The 14,286-nt window shown below is 37.3% G+C and overlaps 3 protein-coding genes across 6 annotated transcripts; 2 read left to right on the forward strand and 1 right to left on the reverse strand.

The window, feature by feature from the left end:
* Window positions 1-197: 197 nt before the first annotated feature.
* On the reverse strand, window positions 198-4,659 carry LOC113743402 (cold-responsive protein kinase 1). The gene is made up of 7 exons (XM_027271391.2): window positions 4,318-4,659; window positions 3,331-3,462; window positions 3,007-3,122; window positions 2,703-2,913; window positions 1,931-2,168; window positions 1,498-1,648; window positions 198-775 (listed from the first exon to the last, which is right to left on the reverse strand). The coding sequence occupies exons 2-7, from the start codon at window positions 3,401-3,403 to the stop codon at window positions 380-382; spliced, it is 1,185 nt and encodes a 394-aa protein (XP_027127192.2). The 5' UTR covers window positions 3,404-3,462; window positions 4,318-4,659; the 3' UTR covers window positions 198-379.
* A 3,420-nt stretch (window positions 4,660-8,079) lies between these two features.
* LOC113743434 (uncharacterized) lies at window positions 8,080-12,585 on the forward strand. Of its 4 annotated transcripts, none has more exons than XM_027271438.2 (9): window positions 8,080-8,239; window positions 8,402-8,501; window positions 8,652-8,832; window positions 9,546-9,618; window positions 9,736-9,915; window positions 10,820-10,917; window positions 11,116-11,204; window positions 11,321-11,494; window positions 12,122-12,585. In XM_027271438.2, exons 1-9 carry the CDS (start codon window positions 8,188-8,190, stop codon window positions 12,291-12,293), a joined length of 1,119 nt encoding a protein of 372 aa, XP_027127239.1. In that variant the 5' UTR covers window positions 8,080-8,187; the 3' UTR covers window positions 12,294-12,585. The 4 variants fall into 4 exon arrangements, with proteins under 4 accessions (XP_027127239.1, XP_027127240.1, XP_027127241.1 ...); XM_027271439.2 differs by having other exon boundaries at window positions 10,838-10,917; XM_027271440.2 differs by having other exon boundaries at window positions 8,112-8,239; window positions 8,377-8,501.
* Window positions 12,586-12,901: 316 nt separating this feature from the next.
* LOC113743532 (photosystem II 10 kDa polypeptide, chloroplastic-like) lies at window positions 12,902-14,276 on the forward strand. Its single transcript, XM_027271580.2, has 5 exons — window positions 12,902-13,143; window positions 13,319-13,377; window positions 13,486-13,541; window positions 13,732-13,784; window positions 14,007-14,276. Exons 1-5 carry the CDS (start codon window positions 12,993-12,995, stop codon window positions 14,099-14,101), a joined length of 414 nt encoding a protein of 137 aa, XP_027127381.1. The 5' UTR covers window positions 12,902-12,992; the 3' UTR covers window positions 14,102-14,276.
* The last annotated feature ends 10 nt before the right edge of the window (window positions 14,277-14,286 follow it).

The following is a 14,286-nucleotide window of genomic DNA, read 5'->3' on the forward strand; positions in this document are numbered from 1 at the left end:
TTCTTGCATCAGTAGCGAAATCGAACACACGACTTTTTGCCAACCATCTCTTCTTATTATTAAGCTATAAATTGGGAAGGCCCATGCCAAAATGAGAACATGTCCATGTCTTCCACAATGGGCTACTCTCTAACTCTGCTTTGAAACGACTCAGTGCTTTCCTCTTCCTTTAATATGCGTTTGGCATTGGCAGGAGCTGACTCCAAAAATTCGTATTATATGTACATACATGAAACAGGTGGGGGTGGAATCTAATAATCATCTAATTGCCACTGCAATACACATCTTGACGAGGTAACGAATAAAATTCACTCACCCAATATGGTAAAAGAATAAAGAAAGAAAATGCAACGACCTCTTCAATTTGGTTACCCTAAGCTTACATGCTTTGGGTGCATGGAAAAGTAAACGTCATGGTTGCTTGAGAAGAAGCTGCTGAAGTTAATCTTGTGGTATCCAGATTGTCGGAGCCAGAGGATGCATAATTGCCGGGGGTATGATCCCTTCCAGGCTTAGCTTTAGGGGCGTTGCTTCTGACCTTGAGGTCCATGAAGTCGGAGATTAAGCCTGGTTTCGTGATCTTATGCTCATCAACATCTAATTTACCTGTTAGCATCTTGACAACACTGGACATGGATGGTCGAAGCTTCGGATCATCCTGAGTGCACAGAAGCCCAATCTTCAGGTATCTGCATGCTTGTTCGGCATCAAAATTCCCGTTTAGTGCTGTATCTACGAGCCCAACTAGTTCCCTTCTTTCATATAGTTTCCAGGTCTGCAAAACAGATCCAATGTTGAACTTGAGAAACAGCTTGAACTCAAATTGAACATGAAAATACTAAATAACCCTGTAAATGGAGACTTCTACTTCTGAAGCACTGAACTTACTGGTTTTGGAAAAATAGAACTCGACTGAATTACACAAATACAGGGTTTGGATTGCAACAAATTGTTGACAGTTTAAGGGGCCCTACAAACTTGCAGAAGAGTTCTGCTTCTACTTGTTTAACTCAGAACCACACAAGGGATTTGGATCCGGGCCACTCAACTCCAATTCTGTTCCCTCAATCGCAAGGAACAAAATAAAGCATTAATAAAGCGACCCTACAAATTTTCTTGCCAATATATATCCTTTCTCTTCATCTGGCTTCAATCACAGACATACTCTGTTAACTATAAATCCAATCTCCCTATGTTTCCTCTGCTTAAAGAAATATTAATGATGTTTCTCCATGGGAAAAAGAAAAAGAAAAGGAATTAAGGTTGATTGACGATTTAAAATAGCTAACTATAAACTTGTCCATGAGCAGATTTTATGCTCCTATCAGATTGTTTTCACTTCTAAGAATGCTCAAAAACTTGCAAAAATAGGAATCAATGAAATTGAGAATCAAGCAGCAACCCATTGCTGATGCTATTTGCTCATAACTTTAACATACATGGCAATTATGAAAGTGTAAAAGATCACCTAAAGGTGAAGTGACTCAACAACCATACCCTTTCAAGAAGATACTGTTCTTCAATAGGAAGTCTTGTGTTGGTGTTGCATCTTCCACTAACTATTTCAATTAACAGAACTCCAAAGCCGTAAATGTCTGCTTTACGTGTCAACTGGCCTCTTATTGCATATTCAGGCGCCAAATAACCACTGCAACGACAATATAGCTGACATTAATAACTCAGTGTCATAAAAAATGGTTCCCGATTTCACTAAGAAGGATAATAACATTCAAAGTCTTATGGTTTAAACTAGGATAACTAATCAAAACCCATAAATCTAGGCATCTTTATCCACTTAGAGGTTTAGAGGGGGAGCAAATCCTCACAAAACTAGATGTTCATGCATAAGAGTTAAACCAGGATTGACATCCTCAAAAAGAGAACCTTCATAGGTCCAGTACAAGGATGAAGAGATTGTTTCAAAACTTACATGGTCCCTGCCACTCGTGTACTGACATGAGTCATGTTGGGAGGGATCAGTTTTGCAAGACCAAAATCTGAAATTTTAGGTGTTAGATCCTTGTCTAGAAGTATATTGCTTGCTTTGATATCCCGGTGGACAATATGAGGTCTCACTTCCTCATGAAGGTAGGCAAGTCCTCTAGCAACTCCGATGCAAATTTTTGTCCTTATTCGCCAAGTAAACTGGATGTTATTGTAATCTCCATCTGGAAACGAACATTCAAGACCTTTAGATCCAATCCTGCTTCAGAGAAAATTAGACTGAAGAAAACAATTTTTAATTACCGGTGTAAGATATTCATTGCTCAAAGTTTCAATAATTCAGTGCTCCATGCTTTAGATGCACGTGTTCAAAAGTTTTGAAGAATTTGAAATCTCTAAATTTGTCCTTTGGCTTTAAGTAAACTTCATTTTGCTGCCCAAGAATGAAAAACTATTTTTAAATACACAGGTTACAGACTTGAACGCAATCAAATTACGGGTCCTTTTGGTACCGAATGAGGATATATCATCGCAAGCATATTGGAGCATACTGTTAATAGGTGAGAGATGGGCAAAGAAGCTCTTTTCTTGGACTCATGAATGGTTGGCCAGAAATAAACTTGTACTCCGTAAAATAAGAACATTTCAAAAAGGATAAGCCTTGTTAAAACTGCTTTTTATAAGTCAACAGATGGGAATTAATTGTTCCTATTGCAAGCACAAGATCTTGAAGGTCAGAAACAGAAAAGTAACATTACCAAGAAGTGTTTTTGCAAGACTATTCTTCTCTAGGTAGTTGTACACCAAAATTCTGTGATTGCCTTCCACACAACAACCGTAAAGTTTCACTAGATTTTCGTGCTGTATTTCCGAAATCACTTGAATTTCAGTCAAGAACTCACGTACTCCTTGCCTCGATTCAGTAGAAAGAACCTTTATGGCAGCCATCTGGCCGCTTCTGAGCTTTCCCTACAAAGTGAGGATATATCAGTAAAACTGTGACACGGGGGCTCGAAAAGGAAAAGTACATACATATATTCACATCAAAAGGAGTTTCTCTACCTTGTAGACAGAACCAAATCCACCCTCCCCTATTTTATTGGTTGGACTAAAATCATCAGTGGCAATTCTCATCGCCTTGTACGTGTAAAGAGTGACGTTCTGGATGCCAGAGAGCTCTGTTCATGAGTCCACTCTTATTAGGTTCATTCATAAATGGACAAGCAAGAAACATAAATTAAGGTGTTGCATGGCATTGCTAGTTTATGCAGGCACAGCTACTAGAAAAGAGTTTCTAGCTTGTCCATAAATTAAGGTGGAGGATGGAAGAACACAATCTGTTTGAAAGTCCCGGACAGTTTATCTGAATAAGAGTACTTTGTTTACCATCATCTAGCTCAACCGAGCGGTGTGTTGCTGAATCCAACTTTCTACCAAATAAACAGGGGAAGCAAGTCATGACTGTATGATTGGCCAATTATCTGCCTTCTCTGTAAAATATAGCTGCTCCAGAAGAAACTGTATTCAAAGCCAGTCAAATCAGAATACAGGAAATCACGCAAAGGGCACTTGGAAGGTTAGCAAACTAACAATGTATTGCATAAACTTCTCTTGTATACTCCCTTATGCTTATGGACATAAGAATACTTGTTTTAAACTGTTCTTAGACAGTAAACATTTAGATGCAAGTAATGTTTTATAAACACTAGCCGAAAAATTTTATGCTGCAAAGAAATCACACAGTAACAACCATTGGCTAGTTGGTTAATCCAGATAAAATTAACCATTGGTTAGTTTGATTTTGCATGATCCTTAGTATGGATAGGTATCAAAATGCTGAAGGATCATAACTTATAGCCACAGAAAATCCAAAGACAACAAAACGATCAAGTCTGAGATGGACAGCCGCAGCTTTTCAGCATATTTATATGGGAGAACTTCTGCTAATAAAATGGTGCCCCAAAACATTTTCCATGGTATTAAAAGACCAGGTTTCTACTAAATCCACCTCTATAGAGATTATGCCATAGAAAGAGAAATGTAATGGGGTCCCTTTAATAGGAGAAACACCAAACCCACGATCCCCGAAAATAGTTGCAATTCAAGAATAAATTAGAATTCAAGTGTTCTCGCCAAAATAAAGGCGAACGATCAACTAACAAAAGTTGAAAAATCAGGCACCTATACATTGATCGTACCCATATTACCACCTATACCCCAGAATCATTTCTACTCGGTAGTAGCAGTTGTTACTGGCAAGCATCAAGTAAAATCTAGATGAATTCCAACTAAGGCATACAGAAAGAAACCCCCTGGATTCACTACCAAAGTTTTAAAAAAAATGAGTAAATGAAGCCCAGATGAGACAAGTACCTGATAAGCTGAGAAAAAGAGCAAAGGAAAGAACTTGGGGCCCAAATGCCGCGACACGAGGTTAAAATCCAAAAGAAGCAGCAGGGAGATCCTGAAATATCAGAAATCGAAAGTCTTCCTAAAGCCCTCTAAGGTTCCGTCTGATTCCTGAACTTTGCTTTCTACCATACAATATATGTCGGGAATGTGCGTGTTGGTACTTCAGGCTGTCACGCTTGTACGTGCACCCACACAAATACAAAGACCATAGACCAGAAGTACAGTAGTAGAAGGAAGGAGCCGAGGAGGTGGTGGAGGACGACGATTGGTTTCCGTCGCATCAGAATCAAACTATCAGTTGCTGTTAAAGAGGAGCGATGAAAACAGGGTGGAAGAGGGGGATGGGGGGGCTACAAAGAAGAGAGGCGCGTAACTGTACGGAAGAGTAGCGCGTAAGAAGTCAACTCAGGCGTCACTCCCAACTTTCCAAGTTAAAGTGCTTGCATGCTTCCCTATTGATTTGATTCTTGTACACCCGGTCAAAGTCCCCTCTAATTTCTGCCACGCAACTCACCAATCCACACTAGGACGTGGCAGTACGCAGTAATTCTCCAGATGGAAATGGTAGTGAGAGAGACTCGAATTGTACAGCCTCGGACAAGCATCCTTTGGAATTTGTTGCCTATGCCCGTGTTAAATGGCACTACTACTACTATAATACATACATGTAAATTCGGACAAGGGGCAATCGTTTGTGCCCGTTGTGTATTTTGCATTGTAAATAACATCAATTATACACGATGTAGCTTTCTTTGCACACAACGTAATTTTAGAACAAATTTTTGTGAACCTCACACTTGACGTGAAAATCGAGTTACCAGATGTGATCTGAGCCGCATAAAATTTTGAGATCAAATCATGGCCGTCCACTGCAGGAACGATTGTCTCTGACAACCGTCCTGCCCCATTTTCATGTAAATTCAATCAGTATCACCAAATTTTAAGGTTGGTTTTTCTATATGGAACATTAAATGCTGAGAAAGATTTTGTACTGTAGCTGTATGATGTTAGACACAATCATCATATCTTGATACGAGGAAAAGATGAACTGGATTGTTCAGAAGAGAAAGCGGAGAGGGAAGGTCTTGAAATCAAACTCTTCTACTTGAACTGAAAACAAAAACAAAAAAAATTTCGTCATGATTTTTTTTGGGTAAGTAAAAGATCTAATAACATATATTTTAATTAACTATTACTTATTAGCCTCAGTTCATTACAGCATTCTCAAATCATCCAGCAAAATAGATAGTTTAAAGGAGGCAGGCAGATTACAAAAGAAAAGAGGAAAGATAAGATAAAAGATGTCCGTTTGAAATGCAATTTTTTGAAGTTTTAATATAAAAACATATTGCAGTGATTTTGATGCATGGGAGATAAAAAAAAAAAAAGAATTAAAAAAATATGTTAAAAAAAATTGTAGAAAAATGACAATACACACGAGGCGGCCCCGTTTGCCCCTCCGTATACGTGGCCATTTCGTCACGTTCCAGGAGGTGGACATTTAAGAAAAGTTTCAATGGGAAAAGGTACGGATCACTTGGGGTTAAGTTCCCACATCGCTTGGGGGGGTTTGGGGGGTTTAGTAGTTAAGTGCTGCGGAGCACTTCAAAAGTTGCCGGCTTTTGAAGTGTCTTCGCAGAGTCCATTTATCGAAACACTCATACAAAAAACTGTGAGTTATGAAAGGGAAAAGGTACGGATCACAGTTGACCGGGATGGCAGACAGATATTGAATTCGCAGCCCTATGAGGTGTCACGGAAATTTCTGGCAGGAAAGCATGGCCCAGAAAAGAAAGAAAAAAAAAAAAAAAAGAGAGCTGCATGAGACCTGTAAGATCGCGGGGAAAGCACTCTATTTCTTTCTGTCAATAATGGAATTTACAGCCCAGAATGAGCGGCAAGACATGCTAAATCCATCGGAATTTCGAATAAATCCCAGTTTGTGTTTTTTATTTAGTCACCAATAAATATTGTACATCTTTGGAGTTGGACGAGGCATTTTCATTTTGGTCAAATTATTTTAAGGTCACTGCTAACTGCTAAGTGTGAAAAAGAGGAACGGAACTTTTCTTTTTTTTTTCGACGCAAGGGTGTCCGGGTCAATTCTTACGGGGCCCGACTAATTCCCTGCGGTCCGAGAGAGGAGGTCCCACTCCACTCCGAACACGGTAACTCCAGGCAAACTCGAATCTTGGTTGCTCAAGGCCGGACAACGCCCCTAAAGAGAAAAGCGTGACCGACTGAACTGTTGGGGGACGGAACGAAACGAAACTTGAATGTTAACAATTTAAATAGAGAGATTTCAGCAAATTGGAATGATAAGTGAATGGGATGCCAAGTAAACATTCCTCTAGTTCCGTAGAAAATCAAAATTACTCCCTCCGTCACATTTTTTATTAGAAATGACATGCAGATAAGTCAACAATTATTGTGTGTGTGCGCGCAGCGCGTGTTTTTTGTTTTTTTTGGTTTTGGTGTGTAAAGACATTTTCAAAATAATTTGGTCACCCTGATAAGGATAATTATTAAATAGAGACACAACTTTTTTGACTGGTAGACTTGATCATTTGAAAAATAAGAATAATATGGTGTGAAAACTCCATTTCATGTTCCAAGCTGCAAATAAACTGACGTTGTTGTCATGTTGAATTAGGAAGATTCTTTTTTTCACGGCAATTAACCAAAGAATGGTCGTTAAGCTTCTGGACGAATAGTAATTAAAGTCTGTAACATCACTACATCAGTAACCTAAATAAGAAATAAATTTCTTGATTCATAACTAATAGATAATTAAGACTGTATTGATCTATAAATAAATAAACAAATAGCAAGAGAAGGAAGTCAATATACATATATCATTATTACTAACAGCACCAACCAAGAGGTGCCTTTTTCAAGGTGTCAAGTAGATGAACCCACAAATAAAGGGGGAAAAAAAAAGAGACATGGGCGATAGTGGATTTGTTTGTCAAAATTAATTTTGATTACAGTATCAACACAATTTTTTTAATTATTTCCTTATATTATATAAGAATGAGTTGTGGTCGAAATAGGTTTGAATTTCAACGGCATTCATAGGAATTTTTTGAGAATGTAGAATATTGTGTAGTTTTTTTTTAACTTTTTGTACAATTGAGAGCAACACGTGTTTAGGTATATTTACCAAAATACCTTCATTTTGATACATTTAAAAGTTTTGAATTATGGAAACATTTGGATATTTCTGAAATATGAAATTATTTTGCAACTGTTTTTGCATCGAGTATAACTCATATAAATTTATATGTTAGTATAATTATTAAAATAGTGTTATAGACACATTTAATTGAAATGTGGCTTTTATTATGCAATTAACACAAAACTTATTAACACGTTGTTATAACTAACAATTGAAGGATATTCATTTATTTGAAACAACTTGGGTAATTTTCAACTGACATTGGTAAGGATCTTTTAGAAATTATAAAATTGTAAAAGCATTGATAAAATAAAGTGTACAACTGTGTACACTATCATTAGTTTTATCATATTTGATGTTTTTTCTTTTTTGAAATGTATTATTATTTGTTCAATAAAAAATTATCTCTACCACAGTGACCAAACGCCGCGCGATGCACGGTACTCCCCTTACTTTTCAATACATCACATTATAGTACTTTTTTCAGAAACTAATCGAAATAATTTACAGTCCAAGTACACTCAATCCTCGTAATAAATTTGCTTTTAAGATGTGAGTGAGTGTATTAAGGTGTATAAGTAGACACGTGGGTGTAGAAGAGGCTGCTACGATCCTCCTGTTACTGGAACAACACCGGCTCCTGGCTTGCCGTTATGACCACTAGTCCCAGTGTTGCTACCAAGGTTGCTGTCATCGGAAGCGGAAGTAGGCATCTCCCCTCCTCTCTTCCATATTGAAATCACTAGCCTACTACGCTACTAACCAATAAAACATGCTTCTTTTCTTTTCTTTTTTTGCACTACTAATTTGCATTGAATTAGTGTAATAATTGTTGAATTCAGAAGTAAGTGGATAGATGTCTTGCAGTCTCAGGTGCGGTATGTGCATCGGCGCTGGCCAAGAATGGAATTTCAGTCACCATTTTCGAGTCTGGTAGAGGCCCAGGTGGCCGAATGTCTCAAAGAAGGTGGAATTATATATATATATATATATTTTTTTTCCTTTCTTACCACCATCCATTGCTTTCCATTAGCAAATGTAATGTTTTACTTCACATAAAACAAGAAGTGTTTTTTTTTTTTTTTCGGGTGATGGGTCAATTATCAACACCCGATAGAGAAACGGCCGAAGATGGGAGGGAGCTATTATTCGACCATGGTGCTCCTTACTTCACTGTCACCAATCCTGAGGTCGTGGGTCTTGTTCAGGACTGGGAATCGAGAGGCTTTGTTGCTCCCTGGAATGAAAAGTTTGGATCTTTTGATTGCACTTCCAAGAAATTTCTCGTTAGCAATGAGGTCTCTCACTCTGTTTAATCACTTTCCTATTGTGCTTCCCGAGACCACTTTATCTGCACTTGTCTATTTCTTCAACATATACTTTATCTGCATTTGTATTGTCTTTATTAAATGTGTTTCATATAATTGTGTTCTCTGGCTCTCTATGATTGTTGTTGTTGGATTTATTTAATTAAGACAATATTAACATGTGAGCTAAACATTGGAGTTGATCTAGTCTTTGTTTTTTCTCACGTGAGTGCATGTTTTAGCTAACTAAATGTCAACATGATAGAAGAACACCACATAATTGACATATCTCTTGCCCAGGGAATCAAGTCTTTAGGAACTGGTTTTTTTTTAATTAAGATCCTATATAAATCCTCCCAGAATACTTCAAACTACATAAAGTAGTGATCTGGAGTACCCTCTGCTGATTCGCTCATTTCTCCAATGTGGTTTTCAGTACAAGTATTTCTTTAAATTTTCCTTCTTTGATTAGTCACATTAAGATCATTTTTTCCCTAGGGTTTTTACATCATCAAACTCATAGGCTGTGTAAATTTCTTATCGCGAATTGCAAGCATTTACAAGCTTGAGGCATTGTGATTATTAACTTCTTGTGTATCCATCTAAACTTCATACAGTTGCAGATTGCATGAATGCCTAGGAAGTAAAAGTCCTGTTATCATAGCTCAAAAATTAATGTTCTTAAATCTTTTAGTTTAATGTAGGAAGAATCAAATCAGAAATATGTTGGAATCCCAGGAATGAACTCCATCTGCCGAGCTTTATCCTCAGAACCTGGTAATGGATAAGATGCAACTTGTTTCATACTGAAATACTATACTTGTCAAAAAAAAAAATGACATTAACTAAAAAAGTAAATCATTTTGTTTCAAACTGAACAGACTTAATGTGTAGGAGTGAGGAGTTGTTTTGGATTGGGTGTTGGGAAGGTTGAATGGTTAGAGTATGAGGATTTGTGGTCATTGACCAGTTTGGATGGACAAGATCTTGGTCAATTTAAGGGAGTGGTGACATCAGATAAGAATATGTTTTCTTCCAGATTCACAACAGCAACTGGAAGAAAACCTCCTTTAGGTATGTCTTCCTCCTTTTAGTTAAACATATTTCATGATTTAAGGTATGTATTGAACCAAATGTTGTTGGTAATAATGTGTGAACGTACTTGTCAAAATGTCTTATGATTCTTTTTTTGTGATGCTTTTTGTTTTCTTGTTTCTCTAATTATGATGAACTTCTCATTGAACATCAAGTAGTGACTCAATTCAATTGTCAAAGAGAAAAAAATAATAGAAAACAGCATAGAGTTAGGAGCAGAGTAGTTTTTCTTTTACTTTACTGACTCCGTTTTCTTTAAGTACTGTAGACTGTAAAGCGAAATTTATATTCCTTCAGTGAATTTGTTGTTCTAATTAGATCCAGAAAAATTGGTGATATAACCTATTCGATGTCTTCTGATGGCGTTGATATTTCATGTACTTGATGCCTTACAAATTATATATAATTAAACATACTTTGTTCCCAAAATGTAATGTATGCGTTGTATTCTGATGCTTGGAACGTTTAACTACATTGTGCTATTACTAGGCATCAAGGAAAGGAAAGTCTAGAATTTTTCCTTAAGATATATGTTATACATTCCTGAATCTTCAATTTTATTATTGGTAGACTATCAAGCTAATCTGTGGTTTCCACTTAGTTGACTAATTTGAAGTTTTGTTGGTTTTTAGCCTGGGAATTTTGTGTCTAGCAGGGTTCAACTAGCTCATTACACCTTATTTGTTGAATGATGGTTGCGTTGTGGCTATTTAAACTTTCCATTGGTTGCATTATGCATGTCATTTCTATTTACATGTGGGTGCTTTGTGTTTGTGATTTTTTCCCTAGATAAAATGTCTGCTTTAACTGGAAGGTAGTTTTCTGTCAAAGATTAACCAAATACTTTGACCTTTCCCCTCTATTCTCTCCCTTACCTTCTAAGACTTGAGCATGGTACCAGAAATAGCTTGGAAGGTCAAAGAAATTCCTGTTGTTTCATGCTTTGCTCTGATGCTGGCATTTGAACGGCCTTTGCAATCGGTGAGAATTTCTTTTCCGCCTTGATGGTATTCTTCAGGCTTTTGCTGATGCAATACAAATATTTATTTGTCCTCTTCCCCTATTCTTTTTGTCTGGTTCGACTCCTATTAGAACATTTCACAAGTCCAAACCTACCATATCTGCTGGAACTTATTTATAACTTCTGGATCATTGATCGTTTTCTCTACTGACTTTCAGATTCCAGTTAAGGGCTTTTCATTCAAGAATTCAGAAAACTTAAGCTGGGCTTTTTGTGACAGTAGCAAGCCTGGGCGTTCAATCACTAGGTACGTGTGAGTTTAAATGTGAGAAGATTACGAATATAACAGTGATTGAGTTTCAAAATCCATTACTACTGTGCTTTTAACGTTTTCTTTCTCTTTCATTCTGTCTTTATATGAAGTGAACGTTGGGTGCTGCATTCAACAGCACAGTATGCAGAGAACATCATTGCTCAAACAGGGCTTCAAAGGCCTACTAATGCAATACTAGCAAAAGTAGCTGAAGAACTTGTTCAAGAATTTAAAGGCACTGGACTTGATATATCTCAGCTGTTTTTCAAGAAAGCTCACCGATGGTTGGTATTCAAACTCAATTTTAAATTGATGATTTTTTTTTTTTTTTTTAAAAAATGGCAGCTTTTGCTGCATAAGATATGGCATGTGGCTGCAATCTCACTCCCCTCTTTTCAAAACGAGCAGAATAATGTTTAAATTAAAGGTAAATTTGTCTTTTCACTTTTTGCTACCCAAAAAAAAAAAAATTTATGGATTTGAACAGGAGATCTTGTTCTTTCAGTTTATTTTTTTTAAAAAAACTTGAGATGATGTCTTCAGAGGCAAAATTTTGAATACAGGCTATAATGTGTGCAATGCACTTAGTAATTTTTCTCCCTAGCGGGCGGAGAAAATGATTTTGATGCGTCTAATCTAGTCGTAGTAACTGCTCCAAACTCGTATTTCTTGCAATGGCATAGATTTTGAGATCTCTTTATGTGACCTTTCAGGAGGGAAGGGAAACTTCTCTTTTAGATGCATTAATTAAAATCCGTGTGAGTGATCAAATGGTTGTTGGGAGTGTGAATGTTCTGGGATTACTCCATTGACCCGATTGACGAAAAATAAGCATATTTTAGTTTGTTTTGTTTCTACTTCTCATCAGAATGTTTACATTCCAAGAGTGGCTGCGTGCTATTACTTGACAGGGGAAGTGCATTTCCTGCAAAAAGCATAGCAGCAGAGGAGAAGTGTCTCTGGAACGGAAACAGGAGATTAGCAGTGTGCGGTGACTTCTGTGTTAGCCCTAACGTTGAAGGTGCAATACTGAGTGGCATAGCTGCGGCTGCAAAGTTTACTGAACTGCTCGGTTCCTTGTGAGTTAAACATGACTTGACTGGCTGTTGCAATAACAACATAAACTCCGCTCATCATCATCATCGACATATGTCTTATATGGCTGAGGCAGGAGAAGAATATTTATTGGAAAGATTGTTCATGTATCTGATTGATCCCACAGAAGATCAGCAGCAGTAATTCCCGTACTCTTGTTGTAATAGTCAATAAATGGATTTTTGGGTAAATATTGCTGATTTTTTGTTCTGTATTCTGGGTTTAAACTAGAAAGATAACTGAAAATTAGGAAAAATGCAAAACATTAATTTTCTTTTTCCGATCCTTCCAGTTGGAAGTAACATAATAATCTTTCCGACAACCAATGGCTGATTGACAAATCTGGTGGTTGCTGTGTACTTTGGAAGTGAACACATTGAAAGAGACACCTCAATTTTTGAATTATATATGTATATAGACACACACACACATATATATATATATATATAGATTTTTTTTTTTTTGGTTGGTGCAGAGGGCTTCCATTTTGATAATGCTGTAATGCCATATCCAAAACCAATCCATAAGAGCTATGCCACGTGTGAACATAGCAATCACCAAAGCCAGCAAGATTCTTCCACAAGCGCATATTTCAGCCAACTCTTGCGCTTGAAGGCAGGAGAGATCTTGTCATAACTTGTAAGGAATTTATAGGCAGAGGCGGCAGCAGCAGCAGCAGCAAAAGAAATGGCAACCACAGTGATGAGTTCGTTGAGCCTTAAGCCCGCTGTTTTCACAGCTGAGAAATCAGCAGTTAGAGGCCTCCCTTCACTTGCAAGAACCTCAGCTTTCCGAGTGCAAGCCAAAGGCAGGAAGATCAAGACCGACACACCTTATGGTCAGTCTTAATCTCACTACAACTGAATCAGGCGATTAAAGAATTACTACAAGCCCCCTCTAGTTGCTTCACGAAAAGATAGTAAACAGTAGTGTAATTGTTTCTGAACAAATGGTTTCATCATTATTATGTCAAGTGGTTGATTGAGATGGTATTCGGAATGTTATAATAATAGGAATTAGCGGAGGTATGACTTTGAGGGATGGACTCGATGCTTCTGGCAGGAAAGGAAAGGTAAACATTATTATTATTACTAACTGGTCTAAAAATCAGTGGTCTGTCCTTCTTTACAACCTGCATATGCATCTCTTCCTTTGATTTGATATTCGGGCATTTGTTCAGGGAAAGGGCGTTTACCAATTTGTTGACAAGTATGGTGCCAATGTTGACGGATACAGGTGAGGGTCAAATTTCTTGGCATATGATGATGTAAGATAAAAAAGTGATTGAAAAACGCGTTTATGATGATACTAACGATTTAATTGTTGTTGTTTTTTTCTTTCTTTTTAATAACAAACAACTAGTTTATCCAACCACGATATTTCACTATAGAGATACTAACATGTTTTACGTTTGAACAAAATGCAGTCCAATCTACGACACGAAGGACTGGTCTCCAAGCGGTGACGTCTATGTTGGCGGTAAGATTAGCTACCAATTTTACATGAATCCTATAGTGAAGGAGGTGGAGGAGAGTAGAGAATACGACTCTTGATTTTTGAGAATTTATTATAACCTCGTAGACAAGAACATATTATGATCATTCCCCTTCTTAATCCTCATTGATCCTCTTCCCTTTCTTTGGAAAAACAAAGAATATTCTGATGATGAGATGTGATGATCCATTTTGAAATATAATACAGGTAGCACTGGCCTGGCAATCTGGGCAGTTACCCTGGCTGGCATTCTGGCAGGAGGTGCTCTACTGGTTTACAACACCAGTGCTTTGGTACAGTAGACAATTGCCCCTGTAATCCATGTGACATTATAGCTTGTATCCAGGAATTGTTCCCAAAAACATGGATCATATATTTTGTGGGATCAAAACTCGTTTTCAGCTTGTGTCATGTTAAATGTAAGCATACTTTTTTTTACCATGATATTTCTGATGTGTGATTAGCATCTTTTCCTAATTGGTTCAGA

The sequence above is a fragment of the Coffea arabica genome, chromosome 5e, assembly GCF_036785885.1.
Source record: "Coffea arabica cultivar ET-39 chromosome 5e, Coffea Arabica ET-39 HiFi, whole genome shotgun sequence".
Classification (NCBI taxonomy): Eukaryota; Viridiplantae; Streptophyta; class Magnoliopsida; order Gentianales; family Rubiaceae; genus Coffea; species Coffea arabica.